Source organism: Ctenopharyngodon idella, chromosome 10, assembly GCF_019924925.1.
Source record: "Ctenopharyngodon idella isolate HZGC_01 chromosome 10, HZGC01, whole genome shotgun sequence".
In the NCBI taxonomy this organism is placed as follows: domain Eukaryota; kingdom Metazoa; phylum Chordata; class Actinopteri; order Cypriniformes; family Xenocyprididae; genus Ctenopharyngodon; species Ctenopharyngodon idella.
In genome coordinates, this window is record NC_067229.1 from 3,290,001 (window position 1) to 3,307,881 (window position 17,881).

The window sequence follows — 17,881 nt, forward strand, 5'->3', positions numbered from 1 at the left end:
GACAGATAGATAGATCGATAGATAGAGCCAAAAATTTGATAGACAGAGAGACAGACAGATAGACAGACAGACAGACAGACAGACAGATAGATAGATAGATAGATAGATAGATAGATAGATAGACAGACAGACAGACAGATAGATTGATAGATATTAAAATTTGACAGATACGAAAATTTGACAGACAAATAGATAGATATGAAAATTTGACAGATAGATAGATCGATAGATAGAGCCAAAAATTTGATAGACAGAGAGACAGACAGACAGATAGATAGATAGATAAATACAAAAATTTGACATAGATAGAAAATTTGATAGATAAGATAGACAGAGAGACAGATTGATAGATAGATACGAAAATTTGACAGACAGATGATAGATAGATAGATAGATAGATAGATAGATAGATAGATAGACAGAACTGAAAATTTGACAGACAGACAGACAGACAGACAGATAGATAGATAGATAGATATTAAAATTTGACAGACACGAAAATTTGACAAATAGATAGATCGATAGATAGATAGAGCCAAAAATTTGATAGACAGACAGACAGACAGATAGATAGATAGATAGATAGATAGATAGATAGATAGATAGATAGATAGATAGAGCCAAAAATTTGATAGACAGACAGACAGACAGATAGATAGATAGATAGATAGATAGATAGATAGATAGATAGATAGAGCTGAAAAGTTGATAGACAGACAGACAGAGGAGGTCAGGCACAGAGCCAGGTGAGGAGAACACCTGGAAGTGTCTTCACACACTCACACTCAGTCATGCTTCTGTCCACCTGTCTCTCCATATGGCTGATCAGTCAGGCCTGTCTGCAGTGTGACACTCTGTGTGTGTTATTCATTCAACAGTGGTTGAGTGCGACAGTCTTGTGTTCACGCTCAGATTTACTGCAGTGTGCACAAATGTACTCATCTTCCATATGGAATCACTGAAACAGTTTACTAAACTTTGAAAAAAGAAAGTTTATTTTAAGTTATTAAACATAGTTCTGTGGATGTCTTCTGATTGGTCCATTCAGTGCTCCCATAGAGACCGATGCAAACAATGCTTTGGTGTTGTGGGTGGTTGCCAATAAAACACATGATTTGAGGAATCATTCACGTCAGTAGCATGAGTTTTGTGCTAAAGTTTTAAACTTGGTTTTTTAGGGGTTTGTTCAAATCACTAACCCTAATATGAGCAACTATAGCAGTGATGTCTCACTTAGCATACATGGAGAGTGTGCCAGCTGACTCGAGCTGATACCCACCAGAGAAAATCTCAATTTCACACTCCTCACGGCAGAAAATCTTTGGACAGCTTTGTCCTTCTCTTTGTCTTACACGCACACACCGGAAACGGGCCACTGCGGTGGAAGCACTGTTAGCGAGCTAGCAGGTGAACTAAAAATAAAACTATTTTCAGGCACATTAATTCCCAGGTGTCGTGTAAAAATTGGATACACACTACTGCAAAACACGTCCACGGCCGCGAGATGGACTGAAACATCAATGGAATTGTTAAAGCTGACAAAACTAATCAACAAATATAAGGTAAACATCAAGAGGGAGTGGTAGGTGCAGAGGAAATGACGCACGATAATTAGCCCTAAAAGCTGTTATTCACACCACTTTACACTTCTAACTGCCGGTTTGACAATCAAGTAATTTTTGTGAATTAAATAACTGTCTAGAGGCTGAGTCATACCAAGAGACTGAACCAATATGAATCTGTCATCACAGAACAACAAATATTCAGTGCGTTTGTTGCACCATTTACAGGTGCAACGTGTAATTTTTGCACCACTAGCGGCAGCAAATAGAATTGCAAAAATAAAAAGTTTCAAACCCTAGAAATACGTAGTTCCACTCCAAACACAAGGTATTGTTTGGATGAATGTTAATTTCGTTACATCAAGCCACTCAAACAAAAAGACTGCAATTACATTTGGTGATGCTAGTAGAAATTACACACTATAGATCCTGAATTCATTTCTAATCCAAAATATAATTTGACCAATTTTTTCTTTCGGAATTGAATCAAGCCAAATCATTGTCAGAGGAAATATTTAGACAAATGACACGTACTTGACTCATTTTCAGTTGTAAAAATGCATCCAAGTTCCATTCATAACAGAATAAAGTCCAAACATTGTCATAGCGTATATTTACATGACAAATACTTGACAGATTTTCGATGGTAATAGTGTGACCAAATTTAATTTCAAGTCAAATCATTGTTGGAGAGTATATTTAGACCACCAGTTGACATATGAGACTCATGACGTCAGATGAAAAAGGAAAGTTGTATCTTTTGAGTCTTTGAACATTTACAAAAACAAACCTGATGACTTAGTAACGTGCATTTATGAATCATGTTTGGAGACATTGCTTTTACTCACCATTCACAGCACTTGGGTCAGCACCACTGTCTTTGTTATTGGCGTGAGCGTTCTTGCCATCCTCGCTGTCTTCGCTGAAGAACCCAGAGCTCTCCTGAGAACTCTCCATGAATCCGGGTTTATGACCCCTTGAGACCTCATGTTCCTCAAAGCTTATGGGAACACCCAGAACTGGCCCATGGGAGCGGAGAGGATTGGGGAGGAGTGATGGACCGGCACTCAGAACCTCGGCACACACGAGAACCAGAAATACTGAACCTGAATGAAAGAAAAAGATTTAAATAGTTCACTTTATGGTTCTGGGCTGAGTGAATAGTACACAAACAAACTATGTAACAATCTACTTCACCACAAATTAATCTTTTTCTAAACAGTGACAAATTGTTTCAAGGATGTATAGATCCATCAAACACTGACTGGAGATATCTCGAGTCCCGGCCTCAATGGGCTTCAGCCACAGATGGCTCCGAATCATGGTGGCTTAGCATTGTCTCTCAAACCAGCCGGTCTTATCTTTCCTCATCCTACCAGGTCACCACAGGATTAGCGTTGGTTTTAGCTCTGGACAGCCGATAAAGGCAACAACTGGGCTGAAATCTGCAACTACCCTTCTGTTGGAGCCAAGATGGAGTTTCAAAGCCAATTACACAGTTCTCTAAGTCTGACACGGCTTTAGTTTTTATTCATGGAGCTGTTTAATGAAATATATTCTCAAGCGAGACTTGGTTTAATTAAGGAGACCAGCAGGCTGATGTTTCTGGTATTATATTTAGCAAGTGTGTGATTGTGCTGTAATTAACAGGGTGGGAAAAAATGGGCACTTCCTGCTCCAATTTATGAATTGATCAACTTTGCTTTCTGGAAATGTTCCAGAGACCCCGTGGACAGCCAGCGAACTTGAGCCATGTGATGCTGCAGAAACTTCCAAACCAGAAGGCTGTTGGAGAGTATAATCCCAAATAACCAAATGACATTTACTGAGTAAATGTGTTGATTATAAGCCAAAGACATGCTTTAGACCACTTTGTCCAAAAACATATTACATTTATGATGCTACATTCCATTCAACTTGGGAAATCAGAATATCCGACGTCCTACTTAAAAAAAAAAAAGCACAACTGAATGGTACTTGGAATTAAATGTCCAACTCAAATATGTGTATGCCTGTAGAATAAATGCTAGTATACAATTCTCCAAAATTTGTTCCCTAGACAAACCCTTTGCTGCCATGGCGCTTTCTCTCCAAATCTTATTTGCGTTCAAAATGACCTGAAAACACAATGATGCTGAATACCATTGGTTCTTGAGTGTCAGGTGACATTTCTTGACAAGTCCACATAAGATTTCAGAGCTAAGATTATCAGTAAATAATGACTTAAATTTGTGTCTGATCTTAAAACAAAAGTATCAAATGGCTTCTAAAGATTTGGAACACAATGCACAAGCCATATGGACTACTTTCATTGTGCCTTTTTTGGAGCTTGACCGTCCTTATATGGTCAAAAAATCTCCTTTTGTGTTCCACATTGAAAAGAAAGCCATACTTCTGTAGAACAAAAAATTGAAATAAATATAGCTACGAGCAGCAATTATCAGAGTTCAAGCACTTTAAGGCCATGTGTAAAAAGGTATTTTGTTTTATTTAACAAGCCTGTAACCATCTCGATCACAGCCAATACAGGCAATTTACCATAGGAAATATAAGGTTTATAATACTTTTTAACAGTTATCAAGGTTGAGCCAAAAACTTAGGACTAGTTAGCCAAGATAGGTTTTTGAAATATTCTCCAATATTTAACAAAACGTTTCGATGGACAGCAGCAGTCCTAGAGGCAAAGTTGCTCAGAATGAGGAGTTCTACCACATGGTACGAATGTTGTGGGCATGTGCCTCCGTTAACCTTGACTGATAGCTGCTCAAACTTCATTGGCCGGTGCCAGACGCATTTTTAGAGATATGCGAATGTCCTCAAAGGTAGTCTTGGCACCTTGGACAAAGACACCGCATGCCAATTTTCAAGTCAATCAGACTTAGGGTTGCATAGTTTAACATGTTATATCCCCATCAAGTGGCATCGCCACATCCTTTTTCATGCAACCATAGAATGAGCTCTTACATAGCCTACTATGTATGTGCCGAGTTTGGTGAAAATATCTCATTCTGCTAACAAGTTATAGCCATTTTAGTAAAATTGGCTCCACCCACTTCAAACGGTTTGGCAGCCCTTATGATTGACAAACAGACTCCAGACAATATTGCTGTACATGTTGGTTCCGATTGGGCCAAAAACCTATGAGTAGTTTGAAAAACTAGGTTTTTCAAAAAATCCAAAATACCCGAAAATTTCGAAGACGATCAAATCTTAGCCAAGGATTCCAACAATATAAGACACTTGAGCCTACGCCTAACGGTTTAGGAGTTATGAGCGAATTCGTACTTTCCACCGCTGTAGCGCCCCCGTCAGGTCGATCGGGGCTGGCTTTAGTGACATTGTAGACTGTGTGAGTACTACCAGCCCTCAAAGTGTCAAGTCTCTAAGGCTTACGGTTTGGTCTGCCCGATCACTTTTAGGGGAGAATGCTGATCCTTGGAAGTTTTAACAATTACAATAGGGTTTCAGCGCTACACGCTTTAACCCCTAATTACAAAGAGCTTGAACCTCTAATTACATTTTGGGGGGTGAAACTAATGTATTTTCCTATTCTAAGAATACTGGACTATTCTACTAAACATCTACCAATCATTAAACTGTCCCGAAAGTGCAGTAGCATACACAGAGTCACCTTATCTCTGTGGTGTATGTCCTTAGAAAGCGTCAATGTCTCACCACAGTAGATCACATTAATTATGGTTGACGCAATCTTATTTTGCCTCAGTGGACTCCGGTTTCTGCAAGGCTACTTCTGACCTCGCTTGAACAGCGAATGAAAAATGTGAATTTGCTGACGGCTAAACCCAAACACGTCTATCTCAGAGGAACGCTCCTTGGCCTTCTGCCCCAGAGATGCTCTCAAAGTTTGGGCACGCGTTAGATGGTACATTAATCATAAAAGCTAATACCTCGTTTACAGAGGCTCTGCGGCAACAAACCCTGCCCGGGATATTTACACTTGGGAGAGAGTTGGATAAACCGAATGAAACTCGAGAAGATAAAACATTTGTGCATAACCTAGAAGAGCTATCTTGCTAAAGATGTGAAATATGAATCAGAGATGTTCTTGACATCTTTTACACTGTGGCTTCATATCATAGCAGTCGCAAACATGTCCGGCGCCCACCTGTTTCTGTCTGACTGATTTCAGATGTCTTAATATAGTGCACATTCATCCGTTCAGACCAAGACGCCACAATCCTTTGCCATCTGATACGAACACAGATCCGTCACATAGCAGCTATTGTTCTAAATATATGAGCAGTTCAGTCAGCGCCAGTATCAGACTGTGAAAGAGGCGAGGAACCTGAACACAGAATAAGGTGATTCATTAATCCTCAAACCCACCAAAGCCTGGCCCCATTTAAAGTGTGAGGCACCTAGACACACTGTGAATACATGCAGTTGTCAATTAATTCTTGGCCCCACATCTTTCTAAAACCTTCCTGTCCCTTTTCTTTTCTTCTCAGACATAAAGCCATGTCTCAAATGAGCAGCTCAAGTCAAGATGGGCTGCGTGGCGAGATAAATGCTGATGTCACCTGACCTGAATGGGTTTCTGGGCTGTGCCAGCTTACATTGCAGCAGAGCCTGTGGGTGTAGGTGGCATCGAGCATTAGGAGTCAGATTTATAGTCTACAGACTGGCAGCTGCAGGTCTGCAGTTGCTGTTACTGCTAAAGCGGGCATGAGTAGCACCGTAGTACTGAACCATATTCGTATACCACGGTATTTAATTGCATCCAAATGGTATGTGTCAATTAAAGATGGTATAAACATGATACTGTACTTTGACTATGATTTCAAATGTTTACTTTATGGTACACCAAGGTACTTCAAAGAATAAGTTCAAAAAGCATTGTATTACCATAGTAATACCACAAAAAAGCAGGGAAAATTTTGATATGTATTCCAAATATATTCCATGAGATCAAATATCTACTATATGGTATGAAAAGGTGCTTCAAAGACCATGACATAAGGTCAAAAATCATTGTCTCACCATAGAAATACAACAAAAACAGGGCAGTACTTTGATATATATATATATAGTGGATTAGGAGATTACTGTGGTATTTACATGGTTCTCCAAGGAATTGCAAAAAACACAATGGTAAAACATGATACCATGACTTTAACCTAAATGAAATGACAATACAGCATTTTGACATATTCCATGACATGAAATGTTTACTGTATATGCCAAGGTATTTCAAAGAATACCATGGTATACATTCAAAAGACATTGTATTACAATAGTAATACAACAAAAATCTGTAATGCTTTTATAAAAATCATGGTATTGGGTGATTACCATGGTATTTACATCATACACTGTAAAAAAAATGTTTTGTAAGAAAATACTACAGTATTTCAGTCTTTCTACTTAAAAGTTTAACATTTAATTCAATGTGTTACTTGCCATTTCTTTGAAATTATTTCTGAAATTGACCAGCAATTTCTGAATGAAAACTGCTTTAAAGTAATCCTACGATTACTTTCCTATGATTAGTTTCCTACGATTAAGTATATGAAAGAATATCAATGTACATGTCCCCAAAACACAGTAAAACCATGGTATTTACATGGTACTCCAATGTACTTCTCAGAATACTAAGATATTAACTATGTATGTTAAAAAATACATGGTACTACCACAATAGCTTAGAAAAGGGAGAGCAAAGACTCACAAATGCACATTAAATCTGGACATGAACAAATGCCAGTTGAGTTCAGTGTAAAACGTGTTGTTGAACAGGCACTTGGCTTAAGTCTGAATCTGTGCTGCTCATTAGACTAAACAATCCTGACCTGTCATTGTTGTGTCTGGTCATCGGTCTGTCTGGACGCAGCAGCACAGAGCGGCTTTTGACCGGCACAATCTGTCAGCCGTGGCCTCATGGGCATGACAAGCCATCACACACAGCGTGCCAAAAACAATCAGTGTCCACAACAGCTGCAAAATGTTCTTTTCTCAGTTACATGATGAATCATGCTGAAAATCCTGACTGGACCTGAATATATCAGCTCTGTCTCTAGATAGGGAGGAAAAAGGGGCGTGTGCCGTAATCTGCACTTTCAGATCAATAACGCAAATATTTGAATGATTTGAGTGACTGGACTATTCATATAAGATATTGGAGAGGATGACAAGCACATCACATCAACAAACCACAAATGATCATCTTAGAAAACAACAATGCCTTTTTTTCCACCACTCATGGCGACAATGAAAAGTCTTAGTGATGATGCAAATTGGTCTCAGACACAATACTGAACAGCACATTAAATCAAACCTTGTGATGACTGTACCACATTATCAGACATTTGACGTTTATCAATCATGAAATGATCATCAGTAGGTTGATTTTCAACCAACAATAACATTATAAATATATCTAAAAACAAAAATAAACATTTATATGTAAAATAGATTAACAATAATGATTATTTTAAATAATAAAACTAGTATTTTATACTTTATAAAAAACATAATATACATTTTGTTATATATTTACATATTACAAGCAAACATTCATTCACTCCACACAGTATCCAAAAAAAATAAACAAAAAAATAAAATAAATTGAACTCACCAAACATCAGGCACTGGAAGGACACGACTGACATCTCTGCAGCTTTAAATGATCGCAGTAAAAAATAATCGTGTCAGTATTACAGCTCGTTCATATGTTCATCATATGTGACTTACTGACCTCAATGTGCGCTACCGACACTGCGCGAGAAGAGACGCACTAACACAAATTAAGCATCGGAATTAAAAACAAAAGGTCAGTTGATAGTTTCGCGCTTCATCTGCCTAACTAATATCTGGAAAAGCGTGAAATACTGTGCAGAACAGCAGGCGTGAATGCGAAGAAAACTAGACAGCAGTTCTGTCTGCTGCTCTTCTTGCAGTCAATGAATTTGCAGGGATATGATGAGTATTTTGGAGGGTTTGATTCCTGGCGCAGTGGCTGCAGGCGACCCGCTGCAGCGACGCAAGGTCCTAAACACCGCCGAACTTATTTTAGCGACGGTACGAAACTAGAATTAAACGTCCAGCGATGGAATCCTGACGTCGACCAATCAGAACGCTCTTATTATAATAACGCTATTTGTTCCAGTTTCACATAGTGCATATTCAGCATATGGAAAAAATAAAAGGTTTTTTTTTTTTTTTTTTTTTTCAGAATTGTAAGTTTTTACCTCACAATTCTGTTTTTATAATGCGCAATTTCGAGTTTAACAAAATTCTGAGGAAAAAAACTTGCGAGGTAACCCCGGAATTGCAACAAATCAAGTAAGAATTGCAAGGTATAAACTCAGAATTGATGAAATAGTCAGATTTTAGTTTATGTCTCACAATTAGATTTACATGAATTGCGTGAATAACCTAAGAATTGCAAGAAATTAGGTCAGAATTTATAAACTCAATTGTGAGGAAAAAGTCAGAATTTAGTTTATATCTCACAATTCTGACTTTCTCAGAATTGAGAGATATAAACTTGCAATTGCGAGTCAGTCTGAATTGCAAGATATAAACTCACAATTGCGAGAAAAAAAGTCAGAAATGTGAGGTTACAACCTTTTTATTTCTTTCTCGGCAGAATTGTAGTTTAGTAAACTCTACTTTAGAAATGTATACTAGCGTGTTTTATTTTTCTACATTTCCTGGCAGCAAACAGATTACACTAGCATAATAATTTAAACAAACGGTCCATTACATACACAACTCAAGTTTATTTTTCAAAACAAATAGTACAAAAGGTTTTTTTTTCCTCTTCATTTTTACAACATTCAAATAATTTGACAACAGGGAAAATTCAAGATGTCACATGCAGCCAATAAACCACATGAGCCAAGAAGATCACTACAACCGTAATGACTACGGTAATAAGTTCATGAATGGACAAAAAACAATTTTCAATCCATGTAACGGCTGGTCCAACAACCATGACGGAATTATATACAAGTCCGGGAGATTCTACACAACTCCTTGTGACCAAATCCAGGAGGATTGCCTAGAACTGCTGAACGATGAGCTTTTTCTTGGCATCGTGGGAGAATTTGTTAGAGCGGAACAGGTCACTGTCGTAAAATGCAGACAGGCTGTGGATGTTAATCTGTCGGGCCTGAGGACAAAAAAAAAAAAAAAAAAAAACTGTTACAACTCAAATTCACAAATGACTATTTCAGTGCTTAAGGGGACATTTTTATTTAAACGCATCTGTTAGTTACCTTGTCCACCAGGTCCTTCTCTGCAATCTCGATGTTGTCCTGTTGGGCTCCGTAACGATTGCGCTGATATGCGACTTGCTCAGAAACCAGCTGCTTCAAGATGAAGAGCAACAGCTCGTTGTTGTCTCGCCTGAAGGCCAGATACCGTGCGAACGTCTGTGGAAATGCGATAAATGCAACTTCGGTTACCAACTTAACGAGACCGAAACTTCGGAATCGCACGACTTGCAGAGTTACCGCAAATGGAAATCTGATCCCGGATCGGTACAATCAGCTCACTCACCTTCCGCATGCTCCTCATCACGCTGAACTTCTGCGTGTCAATGAAGCTTTCCAGCATAACACGGATGGCCATGTTCACGTCGTCCTCAAGCACGTAGTCCCGCAGGTGCATGCGGGCGTGTGCCTCGGCCATGCGGATCATAGACTCTATGTGACGCACGGTGATCGGGATACTTCCCGTAGCCTGCGAAACAACATATATTATTAAAATGAGAAGTACAAACTAGGGCTGGAACAATACATCGATTCTTCATTCAATGATTCTGGATCGATTCTGATATTTTCTCTCTCGAACCAATAATGAGCTTATTTTTAAGAGCAGATGGCGCTCTAGGCTAGTTATTAACTGCATACTCAAGTGCTCATGAAGAAGAGTGCTGGAGAGCGCTCATGCGTTCTGCTGAGTCATGTAAATATACTTGCACCTCTGCTCAGAACGCTTTTATGATGTGAGATTAATGTAAACAGCCCACTGCAAACACCCTTGTAATTCGCTTTAACCTTTCAAACTTTATGAATGATTATTTTAGGTTTAAGTGGTGTGTGTAAAGGAACTGGAAACAAGCAGAGTACGGCTGTTTCTAAAGCATGTAGCGCCATCTGCTGTTAAAAACTAAGATCACAATCGATTTGAGAGAGAATCGCGATACATCAGAATCGCTCCAGATTCTTTGTATCGAGAATCGAAGTCCCAGACCTAGTACAAACATTTAGTGGTAAATAGGCCCAGATGGGTGCAATTTCAGTCAAGATTCTGGCTAAAAATTGAAGAATGTATTGAAACAAGTAAAAAAGTATGGCTGCACAATTTGTAGAAATAATGCAGAATTGTGTTTTTTCTGAAAATTTAGGAAAAAAAATATTCCAGGTTTTGGCCTTTCATTCACACCAAGGCAAAAACAGCATTTTGGAGACACAAAGTGGGTAAATTTGAAAATGCAGTTTTTGCTTTGAAGTGTGGACTGTGACAATGGAGGTATTTTAAAATGACAATTTTTCTGATAAAAACAATTGTGATTTATTTTTTTAAATTCATGTTTGCTGTGCTTTTGCTTTAAGGACTGCACAATTTGGCCGTCATTTTGTGATTATTTATCAATATGCTATGAATAATAATAATAATAATAATAATAATAATAATAATAAACTAAATAAAGAGACAAATTTCACTCTTAAAAAAAAAAAAAAAAAAAAAAAAAAAAATACTATTCACGTTTAAGACTATTGCTGCGATTCAATCTTAAACATGCAGCGCATATATTTATGTAACTATATCACAGCCTATTGAAGCCATATCGAAATTTCATTATGGTTTTATTTTGATTAATCGTGCAGCTCTAGTAAAACAACTTCTTCAACCTCAAGAGCAACTCTCACCATAGACTCTTTTCGAAGATCGCTGTAAATTCGGGCCACCTTGTCCTGGTCCATCTGATTGAGTTTCGGTCGCACTCGCTCTTTTGCGTACATTATGTACTTCCTGAGCAGCTCCTGAGGGATGGGCGGGGCATCTGAGGTGTTTGGCAGCAACACTTCCTCTAGACCAGCCACACCCCCTTCTTTGTTGCTTGGGTGATGTTTGATGTGGCTACCCACCACAAAGCGAGCCAGCATTTCATCCTACACACAAAGAGAATTATGGGTAATGCATTTGGCAAAGCTTGGGTGAGTGTTCGTCAGTGCTTTGGACAACAAACTAACCTGCACAGGGTCGACGGTGTCTCTTACGACGCACAGAACGTCAAATCGAGAAATGATGGGCTCCGTCAGGTCCACGTTTTCGGAGAACGTGAGAGACGGATCGTAGCGCCCACCTTTTAAAAGAAAGAAAAGATTCATAAGAAAAATGAATGCTGCCAAAACACTGCTGCAACGTTTATAGCCCAGCAGGAAGTAATTTAGAACCTGACTGCGCTATAGATTAACATGCGACTCAAAGTGCCGATGGCAAAATTGAAGTTATGACCCTCATTTAGACTTTCATTAAACAGTTCCGTCAAGTCCCAGAACGCACCGATAGGATTGGCGGCAGCGATGACAGTGCAGCGAGCCTGCAGCGATGTGACGATCCCAGCTTTAGAAATGGAGATGCTCTGCTGCTCCATGGCCTCATGGATGCTGGTCCTGTCCTGATCATTCATCTAAAGAGCACACTTACAAGTTCACTTGGGTATTCACCAAAAAACATTGTAATATGGACTCAAAAATTGGTGGAACAGTGCATCAAAAACCTCTTTAAAGCTACAAACTGCTAACTCAAACTTCGCAAAAATCGCACCTTATCGAACTCGTCAATGAGACAGACTCCTCGGTCCGCCAACACCAGAGCTCCCGCCTCAAGCGTCCACTCTCGACTCACGGGATGGCGTTGCACGTAAGCCGTCAGACCCACAGCGGATGCACCCTGCCCTGTAGTGAAAACCGCCCGGCTCGCAATCTTTTCTACGTACTTTAGGAACTGGGACTTGGCTGTGCCTGGATCTCCACACAGGAGAACGTTAATATCGCCACGCACCTTGTGCTTCCCGCCTGTTGAGAGACAAATTAATTACTTGAACGAAGCCAATTTTCATCAGCTAGAATATATAGTTCTGGACATGTAAATGCAAGTTAACAGTTGTGAAAGGTGCATGAGATACCTGGATTCTTGGCTTCGCCGCCAAACAAAGCAAGCGCCAGACCGCGTTTAATGTCCTCGTGCCCATAGATGGAAGGCCCGATACTTGCGAAAATCTGTACGAGGAAAATTAAGCTTAGTCTGGAGAAACTTTCAAAAATTAGAAATCTCAAAACTGTGATGCGTGACCATCACGCACCCGTTCTCCGATGCGCTCGTCTTTAGACAGAGCCATGATGGCTTTGATGTCTTCATCTGTGAGCTCTGCCACGGCCACGCCCTCATCCTTACGGGCAATGTGATTGGCCAGGATTACGGTGGCAAAGACGGGGAAGCCGTTAGCCATGTTGAGAGAGCCGTCGTAGTTGTTGTGGTAGATTCCTGTGAGCTCCTGCAAAAATAATACATTTTTGAAGGGTTTATTTTATTTAAAATATATACTTTTATATAGTGAAAAATATATAAATACATATTTAAAGGGGGCATATTTTACTTGAACATTATTTGATATAGTTATAGTGATATAAACAAAGTCATTGTGGTAGATTCCTGTGAGCTCCTGCAAAAATAATACATTTTTGGATGGTATATTTTATTTAAATATATATTGATGTATTACTTAAAATGTTAAGTGTTATAGTGAAATAAAATATGTAAATACACATTCAGAGACATGTATTTTACTTAATATAACTACAGCGATATAAATATAGCAAAGAAAACTTTTTTTAAAATCAAATCAGGTCCAAATTAAAATATTTGGGTGCATGTTTTATTTACATAGTTATTTGAATTTTGTTCAATATTGTGCAGTTTTAATATACAGTGTTTTATTTATATTTTAGGACAAATCAAGTTGTTAGATGTCTGAAAAGGTTGAATATAGTTCAATATTGTGCAGTTTTAATAGAAGTCCAAATTTAACAGTGAAAAATTTTATTTCATGCCACAAATCTGTCATCTCTAGTGGCAGTGGAGGATTGTTGGAGTTCAGCTCTTTTATTAAAGAGGATTTGAGAAATATTGCAGTCATCAGGGTCTGTTGACTCACAATCTCATCTCCAGGTTTGCAGGTGTCCACCAAGTCGGCCAGCAGGATGGCGTCTTTGGAGCGAGGCAGGCGGCCCGCCGCAACTTTCCCAGGACTCTCCTGAATGGTGATTCGCTGGTAGTTCTGATACACAGTCTGTTAAAGGCAAGAACGTCAGTTAACATGAGAAGAAAAAATAAACAGCTGCTTCCTGCTGCTATGGCAACAACTGGCAAAATTGAGATTACCGCTGGTCTCATTATCAACACATTTACATAAAGAGAGAAGCAAGGATCTTAGACAAAGCATTTTATTTCTAATATATATTAGCTTATTATTGAATAATAAAGAAAAGTTAAACTATACATAAAACAGAAAATTTTTAAATAACCAACCACTAAATTTGGACCAGGTTAAATAACTTGAATGTGGATGAACCTCATGAAAACGGTAAAGAACATACGGCCTAGATATTTTTGGTTCATGACATCCACCCAAATACATTTCATCTTTATGGGAAATTTGGCACAGAATCCTCCTCCTCACGCACCTGCTCCATGTTTATCTCGAAAGGACCAAGTGACTGACACTCCGGACAGGAGCCTGGCTTCACCTCCTGGTTCTGGGACTGGAAGAACGGACCCAAGATGAAGTTACACTTATTACAGTTGTATTTCACCATACCGAGCTGCGGCAGAACTCCAGTGCAGCTGGTCACGACCCCACTAGTGCGGATCAACTGGTTCAGATGAAGCTGCCTGGAAAAAACACACATGTATATATAAATATTTCTGAAAGTAAGTGTGCTACGACCTTAAACGAAGTGGAGTTGATTGTACCTGAGCGATCGAAGTTCTTCCACCAGCGGCAGGTTGCCGACGCGGACGTGGATTTCATGTGCGATTCGGTCATATTTGGGGTACATGGCCAGCACCACCTCTTTCGCAGCTTCATCAAAGATCTTCAGCATCTCGGCGGGAGCCTCCGGCAGAAAATACGCCAGCACGTGCTCCCTGGATGCCAGCTCCTCGTAGTTCACCAGCAAACTCTCCTTATTTTCTGAAGAGATCGAAAAGTATCAAGTCAAACGCCTAGATTATATAATAGGGTTTTCCCAGATGACCGTCCACCACCCACCTTTGCACATGTCACTGATGCGCTCTTTGAAGACGTTGTGTCCGTGCTCATCCACATGCGTGCGCAGGAAGTTCTTGAAGCGGTGGTAGATCTCAAGTCGCGGGGCGGCCATTGAGACCCACTCTCTGACCGTGTGGCCCTTCATGTCCTCCAGGTTCTCAATGCTTTCGATCATCTCTTCATCCTCGCCTTCCATCGCCACGCCATCGGCTGCTCTCTCTGCAAGAGTCCGCTGCCTCTTTGTGGGCCGTTTGTCATCCTCGTCCTCACTGTCTGTACATCACAAAAACATAAACTGCAGTTAGACTATGGTTTAATAAAATTTTCGAACTGAGCACAATTTCAAATCGAACCGCTAGGAGAAGCCGAAAACACCAGTGGATCATGAGCTGCTCTCGTGTAAATGAACACAGTGTTGCGCTTCACTCATGATGTGATAAATCGCACTAAGCCATATCACGATTTTGGTTTTATATCAATTAAACGTGCAGCCCCACACTGAACAGTGGTTTGTGGTAAATTTAAATTATTATTTTACAATGACTAAAACACTCACCGTAGAGCAGTCCGCGTCCGATGCGGCCCAGGCCAAGGCCCTGTTCTCGGTCCCGCCGTCTCATGGCCGCTTCTGCTTCCGCCCGAGCGCCGGGCGAGAGTTCACTGAGATCTTCATCCTCATCCAGACCCTCCGCTTCATAACGGTCCAGTTCCGGGATGACGCGGTAGTCTCTGTGAACAGTAAGTTAACCATGTTTCCATACAAAGTTTTGAATTTAACTTGTGCAGAAAATTGGAATATCACTTAAAACATTTGTGAATAAAGCATCATTCCATCCCATGTGATTAAGAGCACAAAATCATCACTTCCTGGTGAATTTATGCAAAGTATTAATAATAAAAATGGAAGTTGTTGCTGTCGGGGAAGCCACTGCGGCTCTTTTTTCCCCCCATTTAATAAATGACTTAGCACGCAGACGAAGTGCAATAATGCTGTTATTTTATCTTGTGTTCGGATGCCTGGTGTTTGGGAACTCAATTGTATGAGATGCTTCTAGGAGGGAATTAAACTAAATGATTTTGATGTAAGACATTGGCTGTTTTGGCATTTCAGAACGACTAAAATGGTGTGCGATAAGATTGGTCCACTGGTTAGTTCAGTTATCTAATCACAAAGTCACACGAGTTTTTTTGTTGTGCTCAAAGTTATGAGCATCGTGCTCTTTTCATCTAGCATTTTTTAATGTGACATCCCAAAAAATATTTATTATTTTTTAATGCCATGTTAGCAGCAAGGCTAACTTCGTGATGATTAACAAAAAACACTTTTTTTTCACACAGTTAAACATATCTCTGAATAAAAACATTGCCTATTAAATTAAAAACAGACCAGTAAAATGTTTAACAGTTACTGGAGCTTGACAAAACAGGCATGATGGTGGTTCTTCCCCATTTCAATAAATAACCATGTGTAAATCTTGAATTACCTAAATGGTACCTAATAAAAACAACTTGATCATAACTAGACTTAAAATGATTAAAAAAACCTTCTTAAACTAATTTTACTTCTATATAAAAATATGTTAATGGAAACATAGCTTTTGATAAACTGGTCACTAAACATTTTACAATTTTATATCACTGCATTAGGATCACAATTTTTACTGATAGCCTATGAATTACATTTTATTATTATTTTGGGATGAAATACTTGGATATGTTCTTGACAGGTTTCATGAGATTCCTTCTATAAGAATCACCCCGTTTATCTGCAAATCATCATAAGCACATTCTCTCTCACCTCTCCATCCCATCTCCGATCAGCTCCTCTCCATCTGCGTCCTCCTCATCAGGAATATTGTCTCCCAGAATCCCCTCAGACTCATCCTCAAATGGGGGCAGATCTCTGCCAGGGCTGGAGGTCAGGTCACCCCGCCGAGAGCCGCGACTGGGGCTGGTGGCCATGTGAAATGACTCTGATGAATCCTGTTTTGAAGAAGAAAAAAAAATGTCAATGTTACATAAAACAAACATTTTTCCACTAGAATTTGATGTTAAAAGACAGACTGAAAGTGTCAATGTGGAAAATACACATATGTGGCAACTAGATCAGGCTGCTGTAATAATACTGAATCTAACTCAAAGTCATTACTGCTGAAAAAACAGACCTGTCAATCTGCCAACACGTAAAAAACTGATGCTCTAGTATCATACAACTCAAGAAGAGTCACTCACTTGAAACCACAACTGTTAAACAAAGAAACTAGCTTTACCCACGTGGGGCCTTTTTCAGACCGGCTTAACTCTTAACAAGACAATAAAAAATTTCAATTAAATATTTGACATGTCAGTTCAGAAACTTTCCAGTAAAGTTAAAAACAAAGTGTTTTGTACTTGTATAAATTGGTTGGCTTTTTAATAAACTAAATGATTTGACAATTATGGTTATGCATACAAAATTCGAAACAAAATCACGACTTTCGTGTTACTAAATGTAAATACACATTTGTTGTTGACTGCATATTAAATTTAGTTTAGAATATCTAGATCATTAAATTGCATCATTGACCTACTAAATCACACTTTATGTGCCGTGCACATTTTACACATAATCGTGAACACGTTTGCAAAGGTCAAATACTTCAAAACACATTTAAACTTTTTAAATTATATATTTACATATACATAGATTTTATACAGAAAAACACTCACCGCCATCTTCTCACGTCTGTCTTCAACAGCAGCTCGACTGTAGACTAGTTTTTCCCGGGAAGACTGAGTTTTCGCGCGAAATGGTCCACGTGACCACAAAGCGCGCGCGAAAGGCTATGAATATGAATTGAGGAAGCGAGTCAGAGCACTGTGATTGGTCCGGTGGCAACCGCGTCGCTCCAATCTGAACGGTCATTGGTTCGATGCGTGAAAAGGGACGGACATGTTAGGGGGGGAAAAATATACAAAGCATACTGACAGCGAACCTTCACATTTTGCTTCAAAATAAGCACTTGGATCAACA

General features: G+C 39.3%; 2 protein-coding genes across 3 annotated transcripts in view; both read right to left on the minus strand.

Moving 5' to 3' along the window:
- The window catches only part of podxl2 (podocalyxin-like 2), a 21,559-nt gene extending 12,995 nt beyond the window's left edge, over window positions 1-8,564 (minus strand). The window contains exons 1-2 of one of the 2 annotated variants that reach the window (XM_051907273.1): window positions 8,158-8,564; window positions 2,411-2,668 (exon numbers count right to left, since the gene is read on the minus strand). In XM_051907273.1, the coding sequence (XP_051763233.1) occupies window positions 2,411-2,668; window positions 8,158-8,191 (292 nt within the window). In that variant the 5' untranslated portion in view covers window positions 8,192-8,564. The remainder of the gene's footprint in view (window positions 1-2,410; window positions 2,669-8,157) is intronic. The other variant, XM_051907272.1, reaches the window with a different exon arrangement.
- A 720-nt stretch (window positions 8,565-9,284) lies between these two features.
- mcm2 (minichromosome maintenance complex component 2) lies at window positions 9,285-17,725 on the minus strand. Its single transcript, XM_051907238.1, has 16 exons — window positions 17,578-17,725; window positions 16,667-16,851; window positions 15,425-15,597; window positions 14,869-15,141; window positions 14,571-14,790; window positions 14,282-14,489; window positions 13,753-13,887; window positions 12,901-13,092; window positions 12,724-12,817; window positions 12,363-12,613; window positions 12,099-12,225; window positions 11,786-11,898; window positions 11,462-11,704; window positions 10,086-10,268; window positions 9,803-9,958; window positions 9,285-9,696 (listed from the first exon to the last, which is right to left on the minus strand). The coding sequence occupies exons 1-16, from the start codon at window positions 17,581-17,583 to the stop codon at window positions 9,586-9,588; spliced, it is 2,670 nt and encodes an 889-aa protein (XP_051763198.1). The 5' UTR covers window positions 17,584-17,725; the 3' UTR covers window positions 9,285-9,585.
- Window positions 17,726-17,881: the final 156 nt, after the last annotated feature.

Excerpts from the sequence above, each read along its gene's own strand:
- mcm2 (XM_051907238.1), bottom strand. Across the intron at positions 13,888-14,281 it reads TCGAGATAAACATGGAGCAG|ACTGTGTATCAGAACTACCA; the intron begins GTGCGTGAGGAG and ends TGCCTTTAACAG. Across the intron at positions 12,226-12,362 it reads TCATTGACGAGTTCGATAAG|ATGAATGATCAGGACAGGAC; the intron begins GTGCGATTTTTG and ends TGTGCTCTTTAG.